The sequence below is a fragment of the Aspergillus sydowii genome (genome assembly GCF_001890705.1).
Source record: "Aspergillus sydowii CBS 593.65 unplaced genomic scaffold ASPSYscaffold_10, whole genome shotgun sequence".
Taxonomy (NCBI): domain Eukaryota; kingdom Fungi; phylum Ascomycota; class Eurotiomycetes; order Eurotiales; family Aspergillaceae; genus Aspergillus; species Aspergillus sydowii.
The window spans coordinates 747,283-762,455 of record NW_024467868.1 but is presented as its reverse complement, the minus strand read 5'-3'; the positions used below and the strand labels follow the sequence as shown (position 1 = coordinate 762,455).

General features: G+C 52.6%; 9 protein-coding genes across 9 annotated transcripts; 6 read left to right on the top strand and 3 right to left on the bottom strand.

Moving 5' to 3' along the window:
- Window positions 1–137: 137 nt before the first annotated feature.
- ASPSYDRAFT_92299 (FKBP-type peptidyl-prolyl cis-trans isomerase) lies at window positions 138–795 on the bottom strand (the record flags this gene model as incomplete). Its single annotated transcript, XM_040852648.1, has 6 exons — window positions 138–195; window positions 242–283; window positions 348–368; window positions 423–483; window positions 532–599; window positions 659–795. 6 exons carry the CDS (start codon window positions 793–795, stop codon window positions 138–140), a joined length of 387 nt encoding a protein of 128 aa, XP_040699913.1.
- Window positions 796–2,669: 1,874 nt separating this feature from the next.
- On the top strand, window positions 2,670–3,122 carry ASPSYDRAFT_60209 (uncharacterized protein; the record flags this gene model as incomplete). The annotated part of the gene is made up of 2 exons (XM_040849819.1): window positions 2,670–2,890; window positions 2,945–3,122. 2 exons carry the CDS (start codon window positions 2,670–2,672, stop codon window positions 3,120–3,122), a joined length of 399 nt encoding a protein of 132 aa, XP_040699912.1.
- Window positions 3,123–3,623: 501 nt separating this feature from the next.
- Window positions 3,624–4,161, bottom strand: ASPSYDRAFT_70943 (uncharacterized protein; the record flags this gene model as incomplete). The annotated part of the gene is made up of 2 exons (XM_040850546.1): window positions 3,624–3,811; window positions 3,866–4,161. The coding sequence occupies 2 exons, from the start codon at window positions 4,159–4,161 to the stop codon at window positions 3,706–3,708; spliced, it is 402 nt and encodes a 133-aa protein (XP_040699911.1). The 3' UTR covers window positions 3,624–3,705.
- Window positions 4,162–4,747: 586 nt separating this feature from the next.
- On the top strand, window positions 4,748–5,698 carry ASPSYDRAFT_34105 (uncharacterized protein; the record flags this gene model as incomplete). Its single annotated transcript, XM_040845185.1, has 1 exon — window positions 4,748–5,698. One exon carries the CDS (start codon window positions 4,748–4,750, stop codon window positions 5,696–5,698), a length of 951 nt encoding a protein of 316 aa, XP_040699910.1.
- Window positions 5,699–6,634: 936 nt separating this feature from the next.
- Window positions 6,635–7,822, top strand: ASPSYDRAFT_80718 (uncharacterized protein; the record flags this gene model as incomplete). The annotated part of the gene is made up of 4 exons (XM_040851055.1): window positions 6,635–7,066; window positions 7,123–7,308; window positions 7,336–7,712; window positions 7,742–7,822. The coding sequence occupies 4 exons, from the start codon at window positions 6,635–6,637 to the stop codon at window positions 7,818–7,820; spliced, it is 1,074 nt and encodes a 357-aa protein (XP_040699909.1).
- Window positions 7,823–8,300: 478 nt separating this feature from the next.
- ASPSYDRAFT_60207 (uncharacterized protein) lies at window positions 8,301–10,064 on the top strand (the record flags this gene model as incomplete). The annotated part of the gene is made up of 1 exon (XM_040849817.1): window positions 8,301–10,064. One exon carries the CDS (start codon window positions 8,301–8,303, stop codon window positions 10,062–10,064), a length of 1,764 nt encoding a protein of 587 aa, XP_040699908.1.
- Window positions 10,065–10,466: 402 nt separating this feature from the next.
- On the top strand, window positions 10,467–12,006 carry ASPSYDRAFT_404003 (NAD(P)-dependent alcohol dehydrogenase). The gene has a single exon (XM_040846078.1). The coding sequence runs from the start codon at window positions 10,870–10,872 to the stop codon at window positions 11,866–11,868; it is 999 nt and encodes a 332-aa protein (XP_040699907.1). The 5' UTR covers window positions 10,467–10,869; the 3' UTR covers window positions 11,869–12,006.
- On the top strand, window positions 12,007–13,482 carry ASPSYDRAFT_404242 (uncharacterized protein). Its single transcript, XM_040846082.1, has one exon. It carries the CDS (start codon window positions 12,145–12,147, stop codon window positions 13,450–13,452), a length of 1,308 nt encoding a protein of 435 aa, XP_040699906.1. The 5' UTR covers window positions 12,007–12,144; the 3' UTR covers window positions 13,453–13,482.
- ASPSYDRAFT_1158585 (alpha/beta hydrolase family esterase) lies at window positions 13,482–14,450 on the bottom strand (the record flags this gene model as incomplete). The annotated part of the gene is made up of 2 exons (XM_040840047.1): window positions 13,482–14,234; window positions 14,292–14,450. 2 exons carry the CDS (start codon window positions 14,448–14,450, stop codon window positions 13,512–13,514), a joined length of 882 nt encoding a protein of 293 aa, XP_040699905.1. The 3' UTR covers window positions 13,482–13,511.
- Window positions 14,451–15,173: the final 723 nt, after the last annotated feature.

Below are 15,173 nucleotides of genomic sequence, written 5' to 3'. Positions count from 1 at the left end.
GAGGTCCACAGTGAACACAGTGGCGGGGGAAGAAGAGGCGCGAAAATATGACGGTTCACAAACAGTGAATGTAACCCGCCAAGGGAGATCATATCATTGGCCGATAGCCGTGTCATTGGCTTGATATGGGTGGAGTGTTACTCCGAGTCATCAGACTGGACAGTTCGCCCGTTGATAGCCAGCAGTTCAACGTTGCTGCAGGAAATGAGCATCCGGTCAGAAGAGCTCGAGTGGGACTTACAAGACCAGCGGGGAATTTCCAGGAATAAACGGTGGAGCTCCCCTGCAGGAGATGTCAACACATAATCCCACTCAATATAGTCACTCAACACGGAAATGCAACGTACCTTACGCCGTATCCGTAGTGTCTGGCTCATGTGTGTCAGCCAAGTGCCAAAGAAAGGAAGGCCAAAATCACATACGGGCCAAAAGTAAGATAAGACTTTTCACCGAGGCTCATGCCTAGAATTCCAACTTCCCATCCTATGGTCGTCAGTGGGAATCCAAACAATGAGATGGCCAAAAACGAACCCTTGATAACTTTGCCCATCCCGACTTGGAAAGTGAAAGGTCTGCCTCGCTTGATGCTACTGTCAAATCTGTATTGGCATGTCAGAATATTCCGCGGTCCTTATCTTTGCCAATACTGGTAGCATACCGTCGCCCCCTATTCCACGAACGCGTCGGGTCATACAGGTAGCCATGATAGTGGACAGTCACCTTGTCTCCTGGTTTGGGGTAGTCGACGCCATTTCCCGGACGGATGATGTCCTTGATGAAGTCGATGACACCCATTGCTCGAGTCTTTGGATTGTTATGGCCGGAGTGCCGCGCGTGTTGTCGGAGACGCAATTTTCGTGCTGCCTGAGGCCGCGATATCAACCATCAAGTGACTCCACCGCCTAGGCGCCTCTCTTTTGATTGGCCCATCTCTGGGTTTCTTTTCGTTCCTGCCGGCGTTCAATCGGCGTTCCAACAGTGTCAAACTGTCAACTGTGGACAAACCGGCCCTCGTCCAGGGCAGGCTGCTCATCGCTGAATTCAGTTCTTGAAGTGAATCCTGCATCGGCCTGAAGCATGAGGCTCCTGTACCTGGTTATAAATTGAGATTAAGGTGGGCTATGCATCATTCTGTACAGCTTGCTTACTACAACTATCTACAAATTGAACACTATACATCTGAAACTACAACGCGAAATCCGTTCCCACTCCAGAAGCCAGCAGGCTTTAGGCTGCCCTGATACGTGCCACAAGCAGCTCTTCGGCCTGTCCTCCCGGATGTGCAGACCGCAGTGCAACAACGCTTTGCTGTCGCTTAAAACAAGTAGGCGGGCATGGTCAAACCCTTCAAGCAGCGAGACGAGTTTTGTGAGGACATTCAGACCATGGTTGATTTCCCCATTTCCTCTGTCTATGTCTTGCTTCCGAACACGTCTTTCTTCCCAGCTACCCGAGTCATGCAAAACCCTGGATATACTAGCATCCACCAAATCATCCAGGGGTTCGCCCGACTCTATCACGAAATAACACGGCAAAATGTCGACATCCTCCCAACATTCCACATGCAACACCTCCAATTCATTGCGAGCGACAGGTCGAGCCGTCTGTCCTTTGTGCACTCCCAAGCAGCAACAAAGCTACTCCACTGCCACTGGGACCGGTGAGTAGCAGCAACCGATTATCGCGCACAGCCTCCAACACAGTAAATAAACCGGCTCCTTGGGTTTATCACTAGCAGTCCACTTCCCTCACTCTTTCGCCGCCTTGTCCTCGAGCGTGAATTCCGTAAGCAAGGGGATATAGCCGTTTTGCAGATCAAGGAACGTCCCAGTGGGTGAGACGAGTAGCGGCTCGCTGCCGGAGCACGCTGCCGTGGATCGCAGCTCAGCTGCAGTCGCCATTGTACAATTTCTTCTCTGGCTAGAGTAAGATTGCGAGTTCAGCCCTTCTTATGAGCGCTCATTCTCCAGGCTACGGGCTACTTAGTCATGCTCAGAACATCACCCGAGCCCAGCGTGGAAGGAAGCTAGTCACACCAGCATGGTTCTTTGTATTATTGGAAACCCTGGAGAATCTCATGTTTTGATTGAACCAAAATTTGGTGTTACCCTCATACCGCTAGTCCACTTGCATAGCCTATTCTTGGTAGTGCTGGAGAGAGATATCCCCGCCTTTATGTCCCGAGCCAGATCCTTCGCCGGAGGAAGTTTGACGCAAGCCCCGCCACCCTGTTTATTGTATGTGGCAAACTACATGGAACAGTAACTGACAGAATAGATGATAGTGCGGTTGAAATCACCGCCCTTTTGGGCCCTACACCTGCAGATTCTGTCTTTATAGCAAGTTCTGCTGAAGAAGCAAGCCTTATATCACGGCACCAGTGTCCTGTTATTGACCAGATAAAGGATATGTGAGCCCAGTCCTACCCAGCCATGTCCGAAAGTGTAATCTAGGGCCGAAAGAAAGGCCCAGCGAGAGGACAGCCATTTTGCGGGACAATGTCACTGTAGCCAATGTAACAAAGAGCCCAGTCGCCGAGTGTGTGGGGCGTGATCCCCCAATTTGGAGTTGTGCCTCAGGACTCCATCCCACTTTTACCGTATAGCAACTCCCTGCTTCTTTCGCCCACAAACAATCCTCCATCCATCTATCCACTTCAACTGTCAACAATGCCTGTTATCACGGACTTCCCTCTCCCCAGCTCAGCGACAGCTCTACAGCTGTCCGCCGAAAACCCAGTCACCTTCCTCTCCTTCCACGCCTCACCCGACCCCAACACCGGAAAGCCATGGTGTCCTGATGTTGTCGCCGCACTGCCGCATCTGCAGGAAGTCTTTTCCACGCCTCAAGCGCCCCAGGTTGCATTCATTAATGTTGGCCAAAAAGATGAGTATGTTCATTCTATGCTTAACTTAAATGCGCTTCATACTGACTACCACACCAGGTGGAAGGATCTCTCCAACGTCTACCGGACAAAGTGGAATGTCGGCGCCATTCCGACTTTGGTTCGCTACGAGCTTGTTGATGGGGATGTCAAGGAGACCGGTCGTTTAGTTGAAGCCCAGATTCTGGATCGTGCACGGCTTAGCAAGTTTGTTAGTGATCGGTCGGCAAGCATATAGATGACACTATTGTGCGTTTTATTCTATTCAATTTACTCTCCTGCGGTGATGGCTGCATCATGCTCCGAAGCGATAGCCTGTTGATTAGCTATGTCCGAATGAATACTCCATACAAGGGACTTATTAATTCTGTTCGGCTGTAATGCGAAGGGAAATTCTAGTGAGCGGACTAAACAACTCGGGCCCTGGGATATGTATTCAGGACCAGCTCAATCTTTTCCATTGTAGTATGGTAGTCTGGTACAGTCGGTTACAGTATGCTATATGAGTTCTATGTTTCCTGCGAAACCATATTGATGTGCGAAATCAGAACAGAGACGGGCTTTTCAAAATACTGCATCAAAGTTCAATACCGACAGAACAACAACATGACCTAGTATATCACTGCTCTATAGCTCGGCACGGAATAGCATGCGTAGGCTGTACAGAAATGGAGAAAACACGAGAATGTGTATTATGGCCATGTTCAAATTTGTAATGTGGAAGGAATAGACAGGAGAGGAAGAGGAAGGACGACTTCCTTCTTCCCCAGAAAAGAAGCGGAATGGTTAGTCTTGATATAAATGGTCTTCAAACCCCCAAATCAATAGTTAAAGTGGTAGTCAGTCCCGACAAGGCATCCATTGTCGAGGTAGGAATGTCCGCACTTCCCAACATTTGTCCCATCTTGGTCGTACGTATCTTGGATTCTGTTTGGAGACACAGTCAATACAATCCTTGGGTAAATTTTACAGGATACTTACGCTTGATATGCTTGCAATCCACTCATCCCAGGGCTGTCGTCATCGCACTCCAGGACTGCTATGCACTGGTAATCAAACAGCGCAACCCATTTATCAGATGAGAGGTGATCATGTCTTCCGGTCAACAGCTCGTATGGGTTATCAGAGTCTTCTGAATCATTTTTGAACCCTTCAGCTGCGTCGAGACACATGTCTTTGCTAAGGTTATGACATTGGGACGATCCTTCGTTATCAACAGATGTTGCACTAGGCATTGCCGTCCGGAGAGTAGTTGGGTCACCAGCAGTTGTCGTCATCGTCAATGATAACGTAGAAACAGATCGAATCTAGTGGCTCAGCGAGATATAATACACAACTTCACCAAAGTATCCGCAGTCTGCGTGGATCGTCGATCGCCAAGCTAAATGATAGGACGCCCATATCAGAGAGTGGAGTCGGCGCTTGGGGACCTGGATGGGAATGGGTGATCCCGACATCACTTCGGTATCACAGAAAGCCCCTTCCTTGTTTGTTTTGCCTATTCCTACCCCTTCCAGGCCCTCGATACTGGCTTCAGGGGCGTAGACCCGAGATGCAGGATGCTAGAATAGGTAGCAGGTTCCTTGTCTGTCAGGAGTATAGATCTCTTGGCGTTGTCTTCGAATGACGTCCTGTCGACAACCCAGAAAACAGACTCGCGACCTGAAGGAAGCCTGGAACTTCTTAACAAAACGAGCATATCGGCGTATCGCTTGTTTCCCTTCCAGTGTATCGAAGGGTTGACTTGGTGCAGTCGCAGTGACCACATCACGTGCCCGCCCCCCTCCTTCTGTCCTTTTCCTTTTCCTTTGCACTTGTTTATCTTTGTATCTTTGTACCTTATTTCCTTTTAACCTTTGAAGGATGTTGTTTCGCAGGCGCAGGAGATGTGGAAACGCCGAGGACATCAAGAAAACGCAGAAGGACCGCAAGACCAACGCGCCACGACAGCTCCCCCGGGTGCGACCCCGTGCATTGTCCAATCCACGCTCCGGGGAGCCGATACACCCGTGGAATCCATTTAGCAAATCTATCCAGCAGACATTCGATCAAACTCAATCGCGCCTCTTTCAGCTACCAGCAGAAATTCGCCTTCAGATCTGGTTCGAATTCCTAGGGAATCGTCTGTTACATATTCCTCGGGGCTCGAAGAAGCTCCTCGCCGTCGAGTGTGTGGAGGAGTGGGATCCCGAGCTCGACACAGGCTGGCATTGGTGCTGGGGAAGCACACATGATCCTATGACCCTAAGAAAAACGCCTGGCTTCTATCGTGGACCGAAGAGTCCGCATTCCTCGAAGCCGGCCAACCTGCTCCCTTTGCTGCAGACATGTCGGATGATATATAGAGAAGCAATCCCGGTGCTTTACCAAAGCAATATATTCGACATCAATCACGTTGACACGCCCATTTATCTCCAGCAATCGCTCCCGCGGAAACGTTTGAATCAGATTCGTTCGTTGCACTTTACCTGGGACTTCAAGGATCATATCGAATGGGCCGATGATGTCCCCTATGATCTTGGTACCTGGCGTGATAGTTGTAACGCTATTGCCAGTTTTGCCGGGTTACAGAAACTCACGATGCATTTAACTGGAGAAACAGATCACATTCCGGGAATGAGCGCGAAGGATAGGTGGGCGCCATGGCTGGACGAATTAGTGCGAATTGAGCCAGCAATCGAGTTCCGTGTCTTCTTGCGTTGGCCAGAAAGTGATTGTGCGGAAGCCCAAAAGGAATGCCGATACCCGTTCAAGCTATTACCAACCGCGAAAAAGGTGGTGCCGCCAGTTCAATCTGATACCTATATACTATAATGCCGTTCAAATAGTCCCGAGTACTAGTACTCAAGTATTACTGTTCATGGCGTGGTTGTGTCCATCCTGCGAAATGGGATGACTTATGCTAAGCGGCCTGCTCGCATCTCCTTTATCCATATACTCAGCTAGGAGAATAGTTTCAACAGGAACCAGGGCGGAAGACAGAGCCGGTACCAATCTCCATACTTCTGACCTCATCGGGGGAACATTTTGAGAGCACCATGGCCGGCATTTGCCTCGTCATATATTCCGACGAGTAAGCACAAGGCTCCCACTATGCTGAGCCTTTCGTTAGACCAAGTCCGAGGTTAGTATACAAGTAGGTGGGTACCGAGGAACTGCCACTTAGGGCCCTGGGAGTTAACTGGCTGAGCTTCAACTCCCTGGCCACCATCCTTCTCCCCTTTCCGACGGAACAATCAATGAGCTTTTTGTAATAACTGTTCTTTCAAAGATTACCTAGCCTTTTGGCCTAAAAATAAGCAACAAGGCCGTGACACTGATGATCGCAAGGCCACCGAACAATATCAAGACCTGATACCCGTACTTATACTTCAGCGCATCATACGTCGGGAATAGAATCACTAAACCATANTCGCATTAGCCCTGAACCTAGCAGCTCTGCTTCAACTGACTTACACGGCACCCAAAGCACCCAAGCATATGAAACAACATTGGCAGTAGCCACCAAAAGCTGTCTTAAGCTCGCATCATCCGCATTAACCCGCGTGGCCCAACTCTGCCACCGCTAGAACTAGACCATATAGTGCCAAATTGAACGTAGCGCAAACTTACAATTAATACCGGTGTTGCAGCCGACCCTGCATCAGACAGATAATACGCAAACATCAAACCTCCCTTGGGGATATACCAGACCGAAAGCAAGATATTGGACATCATCATTGTGAGAAGAAGCCAGGTAATCAACCAGTAATGGTATTTGAGCCTTTACTCCGATGGCAACCACAAGGCGCCGTCAAACCTAGCCTCTTCAACCATTGGACGCACTCAGAAGACGGCCGAACATGGCACTTCCATATCCGTGACGACGCGACTTTCCACGACGGTAAGTCTTGTACCACATCAGAGGTGGTGGCATATATCAATGGCTTCGTTGATTCGCGAGATTACTTCGGTATGCGATGGAGCTACGCGGAGTACTTCAAACACACCACATTCTCAGCAGTGAGCGACCAGACAGTAAAAGTCGAAAGCCCTGACCCAATCGCCGATATCCTGGATATATTCTCCGAGTTTTGGCCGTCGCAAACTGACATCGCTGGGAAACCTGTGCTTGGAACCGGTCCGTGCAGGGTAACGGAGTTCGAACGAGCTGATGGCATCGGACATGCCATACTGGAAGTCGTTGATCAAGCTGCATCCACGCCCCAGAGAATCATCCCCATTCGGCTCATCTTCAGACCGGTCAGGATCGATGTGGCACTGAACCTCAAAGAGCCGATAACCTCGACGTCCTGAACTGTAGTCCAAATCTCCGCTGGAGGCGGATAACTAGTACGCTATCTGCAATGTATTATCTGAATTGCACAGCGCAAGTCTTTGAGTCATCCAATGCCCGCCTGGCGGCCGATCTAGCCGTTAACCGTGTCGCACTTGTGAAGGAGGTATGCTAGGACTTCGGAATCGCCGCCGCAACGACTGTAAGCCCGTACCACCGGAGGTTTAAGGAGGCAGAGTTGGAGCCGATCCCGTTTGACACTGGGCGAGCTAGGTCTCTCTTACAGGATGCTGACACCAACACGCCCATTCTGCTCTGTACACCGGAGTGGATGCCCGAGCTCGCGGTAACTATCTCGCGGTTCGTTGCGGCTTCGCTGGAAGCAGTCGGGTTTACGGTCTCAATTGAAGTTGAGACGAATAGATCGGAGTATGCTCGATCGATTGGCCTGCGTAAACAAATTGGGGACCTTGCGTTGTTTTACTCAACGCCGAATAGCACGTTCCGGGTGTTGGATGATAAGGTGTCGAGTGAGGCGAAGAATACGTGGTGGTTAGGATATCATGACGAGGAGTGCAGAGGTTATTTGGCGAGGCGAGAAGGAGGATTCATTATGAAGACAGGGCGAAGGCTTATGCGAAGTGTTTGAGGAGAGTGTAGGAGAATCCCCCGTGGTTGTCTGTTGCTCATCCGGATGTTGTTTGGGCGTCGGCGTTGGATGTCTCTGTTGACATCGGACCATCGGGGAGCCTGACTCTGGCAAAGAATCAGTAGTTCAGCTGATTGGATAAACGGTATGAAAGGTGTCAGGACCTAAAATGGTTTGGAAAGACTTTCGCTAAATAATGATCAGTCTCTCAGTTGGATATATATGTGCCAACACAGTAATACTCGAACCATGTCGGGCCTTCAATAGGACCTCTATAATGACAGGGAAAACAACTAAAATGCTCCAATAATTTCTATAGTATTTATTTCTTTGATATAAACGAGGGGCAGGGTCTCTTTGTTGGGACTCGGTTATCAGCGGCTGTCGAAACCGAGAGAAGAACGAGTGTTGCGAGTTGGAGAAGTTGGAGGTGAAGTGAGAAGTGAGAATTTCTCTCTGCAACATCAACCTGCACTCCACCAGTTGTCAACATGAGGGTAACAGCAAACGCGATTGTCCACGGCGCCGCCTCAGGCGAGGTGCTGTATTCTTCCACGCCACTCAGCTTCTGGGGAGGCGTCGGACAGGACACTGGAGAGATCATCGACCACCACCACCCTCTCTTCGGCCAAAACATCAAGAACAGGGTCCTTGTGTTACCCTCAACTCGCGGATCCTGCAGTGGAAGTCTGGTGATGATCGAACTACTGGTGAACCAACTCGCCCCTGCAGCGCTCATCTTCAGAGACGCCGAGGAGATCGTAACAACAGGAGTTCTCGTCGCACGAACACTCCTCAGCCTCTCCATCCCCGTCTACCGAGTAAGCACAGAGCAGTTTAGCTCCCTCCGATCGCAGAAATACATATCTACCTGCAGTTTTCACGGCCCGGACCTGCTAGCAAGCGAAACACCACTACCACTACAACCAGCAGACTCGCCACCACCCCAAACCGCAAACGCACACCCAGACACAACAAACAACATCCACCTAACACCAACCGACAAAGCAATCCTGACGGGCTCAAACGGCACCGCCGCATCCCTCGCCATGCAAATACTGCTACAATACGCCCACCTCCAAAACGCCCAGCAACTCACCCCGGTCTCCCGCGCTCACATCGACGCCTGCATCTACACTGGCCCAGCAAGTAACCTCATTGCACAAACGTTCCTCAAGCAGGGTGCACGCGTCGCGGTCCCCACAACTCTAAACTCCATTTCCATTGACCAGCGGCGCTGGCGCGAGCTCGGCGTCGACGAGGACCTCGCGCGGGAAGCGAACCGGCTCGCGAGCAGCTATGTCGCCATGGGCGCGACAAATAGCTTCACCTGTGCGCCGTACTTATTAGAAGATTCTATCCCGCAGGCCGGGGAGAGTATCGGATGGGCAGAGTCCAATGCGGTGGTGTTTGCGAATAGTGTGCTTGGGGCGCGCACGCAGAAGTACCCTGACTTGATTGATGTTTGTATTGCGCTTACAGGGAGGGCACCGCTTGCCGGGGCGCAGAAGGCGGAGGGTCGGTTTCCTGAGGTTTGCATTGAAGTGTCTGTAAGGCCAGACCAGGTACTTGCGATGGAAGATGCGTTTTGGCCGTTGCTGGGGTATGCGGTTGGGAAGGTGGTTGGGGGTGGGATTCCTTTGATTACGGGGTTGGAGGGGATGAAGGAGAAGGTGACGATGTCTGATTTGAAGGGCTTTGGCGCGGCATTTGCTACGACGGCTTCGGCGCCTATGTTCCACATTGTCGGTGTGACGCCTGAGGCGGCGCAGTTCTATCCGGGTGGATTGCCGCGGATTGAGTTGACGAAGACGAAACTACGCGATGCGTTGGATGAGCTTACCACGGCGAGTGATGGGACTGTCGGGCTTATCTCGTTGGGAAATCCGCACTTCTCTCTGGAAGAGTTCGCCCGGTTGAGTGAACTCTGTGATGGCAGGCGTAAAGCATCATCGGTGCAGATGATCATCACTACGAACCGGCAAGTCTACGACCAAGCCTGCGCTGCTGAACATATGAATAGAGTCGAGGCCTTTGGAGCCGAAATAATCACAGATACATGCTGGTGCATGATCTCCGAGTCGGCGATTAGGGAGGATGTGGTTAACCTGATGACCAACTCGGCCAAGTATGCGCATTATGCACCGGGCATTGTGCATCGGGGAGTGCACTTTGGGAGTCTCAAGGACTGTGTTACTGCTGCAGAGAATGGACGAGTTGAGGACCTTATGGTCAACATAGATGCAGAGTCATGAGAGCGTCATTGCCACCAAGGTCCTTGCTTGAGTATATAGATACGAGTGAAGACGTCTTAAGATTTCCTCTTTTTACTTGTTATTTTGTTGTCAGTTATCTGTGACCGTCTGCACCTGAAGTGGACCGTGGACTACAGGTTATACAATCACACTTCTACACCGACTGGCAACGCACGGCTCGAAATATCACCTACAGACTAGAGGGGCAGGCCGCATACAACGAAAAGACGTGAGGCTTCATTCTGCCTGACCCCGCGATCCTGACCAGAACGTGCGGCTGAGGTCGTGCGATCGGCGATGATCGGAATGCCGTCGACCCCTCGATCGGACTCGCCACATCGCCAACTTCGAATGATGCCGACCGACTCGGTCGCGGTCGCAGCTCTCACGGTCGGAAACCCGGCCACGCGACTCAACCTCGGTCAAACGTCCCTACGAGACGATGATTAGGAAGATGAGCTGCAGTTCCTGGACGCAGCCGTGGGATGGCGACCGTTCCGGTTGTCGGTGTGGATGAACTGAGATTTTCGACTGCGGTTGTTCAAAACCGCACCAATGAACCAGCACGAACAGACATGACGAAGAGGTTCGGTAAGGAGGCCCTTTTGAGAGGGTTGCATTGGTGGTCCACAGTCCCATGAGGTCATGCTGTTTCCTTCGTTTCCTTCGTTGCTGCGATCGAACGATTTGGAATGAATGAAGGGATCGTGATGTCATGGAGTAGTATACTTAAGCACATTCAGCCACCCCTCGCCAATTCCGTTGACTCTACTATCCGAGTCAATTCGAGATATCCAAGTCAAAAATGTCATTCACAGTCTACAAAGGATCCTCCGACGGGATCGTCGCGTCGCAATCCAAGAAGCCCANTTCTCTGCAGCGCGATCAGGTCCTCGTCAAAGTCACTCACTCCGGGGTGTGCGGTACGGACCTGCACTTCAAATCCGCCGACATGGTGCTCGGCCACGAAGGCGTCGGGCACGTCGAGGATGTCGGTCCGGAAGTCAGATACCTGAAGAAGGGCGACCGCGTAGGATGGGGCTACGAGCACGACTGCTGCGGCTCGTGCCACCACTGTCTGTCCGGTTGGGAGACCTTCTGCCCGGACCGCAAGATGTACGGCTCCGCAGACCTGGACCAGGGGTCATTCGCGAGCCACGCCGTTTGGCGCGAGGCATTTTTATTCAGGGTCCCCGACGCCCTCGACAACGCGTCCGCGGCGCCCCTGATGTGCGGCGGATCGACGGTGTACAACGCGATGGTCATCGCGGACGTCAAACAGACTAGCACCGTGGGGATAGTGGGCGTCGGTGGGCTTGGCCACCTGGCGATCCAGTTTGCGAACAAGATGGGGTGCCGCGTCGTGGTGTTCTCAGGGACGGACTCGAAGAAGGACGAGGCGTTGAAGCTGGGCGCGCACGAGTTCCACGCGACCAAGGGCGCAAAGGAGCTGAAGCTGGACGGTGCGCACAAATTGACCCATCTGATTGTGAGCACAAGCGTGCTGCCGGACTGGCAGCTTTACCTGCCAGTGCTGGATGCGCGGGCGACGATCTCGCCGCTCACAGTCTCGGGCAAGCCCTTTACTTTCCCGCATATGGACCTAATGGCGCGAGGCTTGCGTGTGCAGGGGGGGATTGTAGCCGCGCGCCAGGTGCACCGCGACATGCTGGAGTTTTCAGCGTTCCATGGCATCAAGCCTATGGTGGTGAAGTTCCCGATGACCGAGAAGGGAGTGCGGGAGTGCGTGCAGACGCTGGAGGACGGGAAGATGCGGTACCGGGGCGTGTTGGAGGCGCAGTAAGCCCCTTTAAAGGCTTTCGCAGTTTTACAGTTTTGCACACTTGTGTCAGTAGTTCAGGGACCGTGGGGACTGGGGTTCCGCAGGGAGAGGAGTTGGGAGGAGTTTGGGTCGACGAACCGTGGTTGGTGCTTGTGCCGATGACGCCAAGTGATGACGACGCTGTCGATCATGATCAGAATCTATTAAGTTGAAAGTTATCCCTTGCGTGTAGCCGCTGTCAGTGTCACTGTACATTCCTGTCATCCTTGTCGTAGTAGTGTACCTGTGTCGGATGTGATGTTGTCGCTGTCGCAACGGGCGTACCGGCGCCTCTACATCTTCGCAGCCCTCGTGCTGCTGCTACACTTCTACGCCGTCTACAACCACTACCACCCGAGCGGCCCCGTCTACTCCATCAACGGGCGCATCCCCGCCGACTGCCCGTCGCTACCCGGCCTCTCCGACGTGGTGCTGGTGCTCAAAACTGGCGTGACAGAAGCGCACACCAAACTGCCCATCCACCGCAACACCACGCTGCGCTGCATCCCCAACTACATCGTCTGGTCCGACTACGACGAGGAAGTCGCCGACATCCCTGTGCACGACGTGCTCTACAACGAATCCTCACACCTGCACCAACTCCCCGACTTCAACCTATACACGCGCGTCAAATCCTACGGTCGCAATGGACTCACCCAAATCGACATGTCGGACGACCCATCCACCCCCTTCGGGAAATCAAACCCAGGCTGGAAGCTCGATAAATGGAAATTCGTACCGATGATCGAACACACGTTCCGGCTGTTCAACAAGCCGTCACTAAGGTGGTACATCTTCATGGAGGCCGACACATACATCCTCTGGTCCTCGCTGCTTTCGTGGCTGGAGCGCCTCGACCACACGAAGCCCTACTACATGGGCAATCAGATGCAGATCCGGGATGTGATTTTCGGGCACGGTGGCAGCGGGTTCGTACTGAGCCGGCCTGCGATTTCCAAAGCCGCGGACCTGATCGAGACGCAGCGCAGCCACTGGGACTCGGTTACGGAGTCTGAATGGGCGGGCGACTGTGTACTGGGGATGCTGCTGCGCGATGCAGGAGTGAATCTGGAATGGAGCTGGCCGATGCTGCAGATTGCGCCGCCGAAGGAGGTGGAGGCCTTTGCGGGCAAGTATGGGCGGACGCCGTGGTGTTATCCTGCTGTGTCGTTCCATCATCTCAAGCCGGATGAGATCCGGGATATCACGAGGATGGAGGGCGCCGTTGCGGAGCAGAGTAGTCAAGGTGCGAAAGAGCCGGTGCTGTGGAAGGATGTCTTCAATGAGTTGAACCGGCCGCGCATGATCGAGGGGAACCTGTTTGACTGGGATAATGAGGGCGAGGAGGAGCGGACGGTTGTCAGGAGTGTCGAGGCCTGCAGGCAGCTCTGCGAGAAGGACCGAAACTGTCTGCAATTCACGAAGAGGCCTGATGGGATGTGTGTCTTTGGGCGAGACGCCCGGCTGGGAGAGGCCAGGAAGGGCTATGGATCTGGCTGGATGCTGGAGAGGATTGATAAAAGGGCAAACGCGCTGGGGACCTGTCCACAGCCCAAGTGGACTTAGCTTTTTGTATAGATATACCACTTTCTCTCTATAGATTTTTAATTCATGAATCATGATTCCTATATCAGTCCGAACCATCGCAGCGTCGAGTCCACCTGCGTCGGCACAACATGCCCAACGCCTTCTGCAAGATACGCCTCAAAGTGGCTGCCATCGCCGAATATAGACCGCGTATACCCATCCAGCGGGCTATCCTGCTCCTCTTTGGTAACGTTCACCCCAAACACAGCCGACCACTGCTTCACCTCCTCGTCGAAGTTATTCGGCGAAATGACCGAGTCCGCAGTCCCATGCCACACCTGCACCTTGGGATAAGTCCCATTATAACCCGGCCACGCCATCTTCACCTCATCCTTCCACTCCTGCGCAGTCCTACTCACCTCACCATTGGCACACGCCTGATCAGCGGTAAACGGGGAGGACCCCGGTGAGCCCCTCAGACATCCATACGGCACGCCACTATACGCCGCGACACCGGAAAAGACATCCGGATATGCCGCGGCCAGGACAAGACTCATCATAGCGCCAGACGAGGAGCCCGTCGTAAACACTTTGCTACTGTCGCCGCTGTACTTATCCAGCGTGTACTGCACCATATTGACAATAGAGCGGGAGTCGCTGCCCCCGTCATGCGTGAGGGATTCAGCCGTCGCGACGTCCCAGCAGTGGAAGTCATCGTTGGAGCCGGGATAGACGAGGATAAAACCGTTCTCGTCAGCGGCAGGAGGGAGGTCTTGGACCTCGCTGTAGTAGCCCTCTGCGGAGCCAAGGCAGCCGTGGAGCTATCCATGTTCTACTTAGTCATTGTTGCCTTACTTCTCTGAAGGAGGAGGACATACCGCGACGATGACAGCTGGATTCGCAGCTAGCTGGTCTGGAACGTATATCCACATCTCATTGTCTCCTGGGTTGTTGCCAAAGTCGAGAACTTGGGATAAGGTTGCCGCCGATCCTGCGGAGGCGCATGCGGATGCGAGGAAGAGGGTAGAGAGCTTCATTGTTAATGATCCTGCAGGATTAAGGCCTAACTGCCGGGGAAACAGCTGGCTTTATACACCTGCTGTCTCAGGTTGAGGCATCGGTGTTTCAGTCACGAAGTGTCGAGCCGAGGCCATGTTGGTATATCTGTTTGTGATATAGCTGGGATGCTCGGTAGATTTGTCCATTTCGGCAGTTGTATTTACTGGAGTAAAGGTAGCATGGCATTGGCATAATGGGCGACGGGCCTTAACTACTTGGGATGGGCCTAGGATGTACTAGTAGAGGGCGACTAACCGCTGGGTGAACACTGCGTAGTCGGCCTTGAACCAGTCAACTAGTGCGACGCGATCCGATTCTCCATGTTCTACCTCTTTGTTTCTTTACCTGTACTCCTACTTGGCAGAAAGGGATTCGAGATCCATTAGCATGGTTATTTATAGATACTAGAGGTAACCGCAGGCCCGTCGCTCCTCCCGGCATAGGAACGTCCCTTGTACCTTCCTAAATGGAAACTTGTGATTCTGTACGAGGAAAGTGCGATGGGCAGGTAGCGCCTTCCCATATGGTCCAATATCCGATCGCTCCTTCCCAAAATCGCAGCGCAATCCATACAGGAAGGTGCGATGGGTGTGCGGACTGTAGGAAGGAACGATCCATTGCAGCCCTCTCCATTCCCATAGAGGCCCTCATTTATTTCTGATGGAGGCTGGGCTGTCCTATACCTTACTAGAAATCACAGA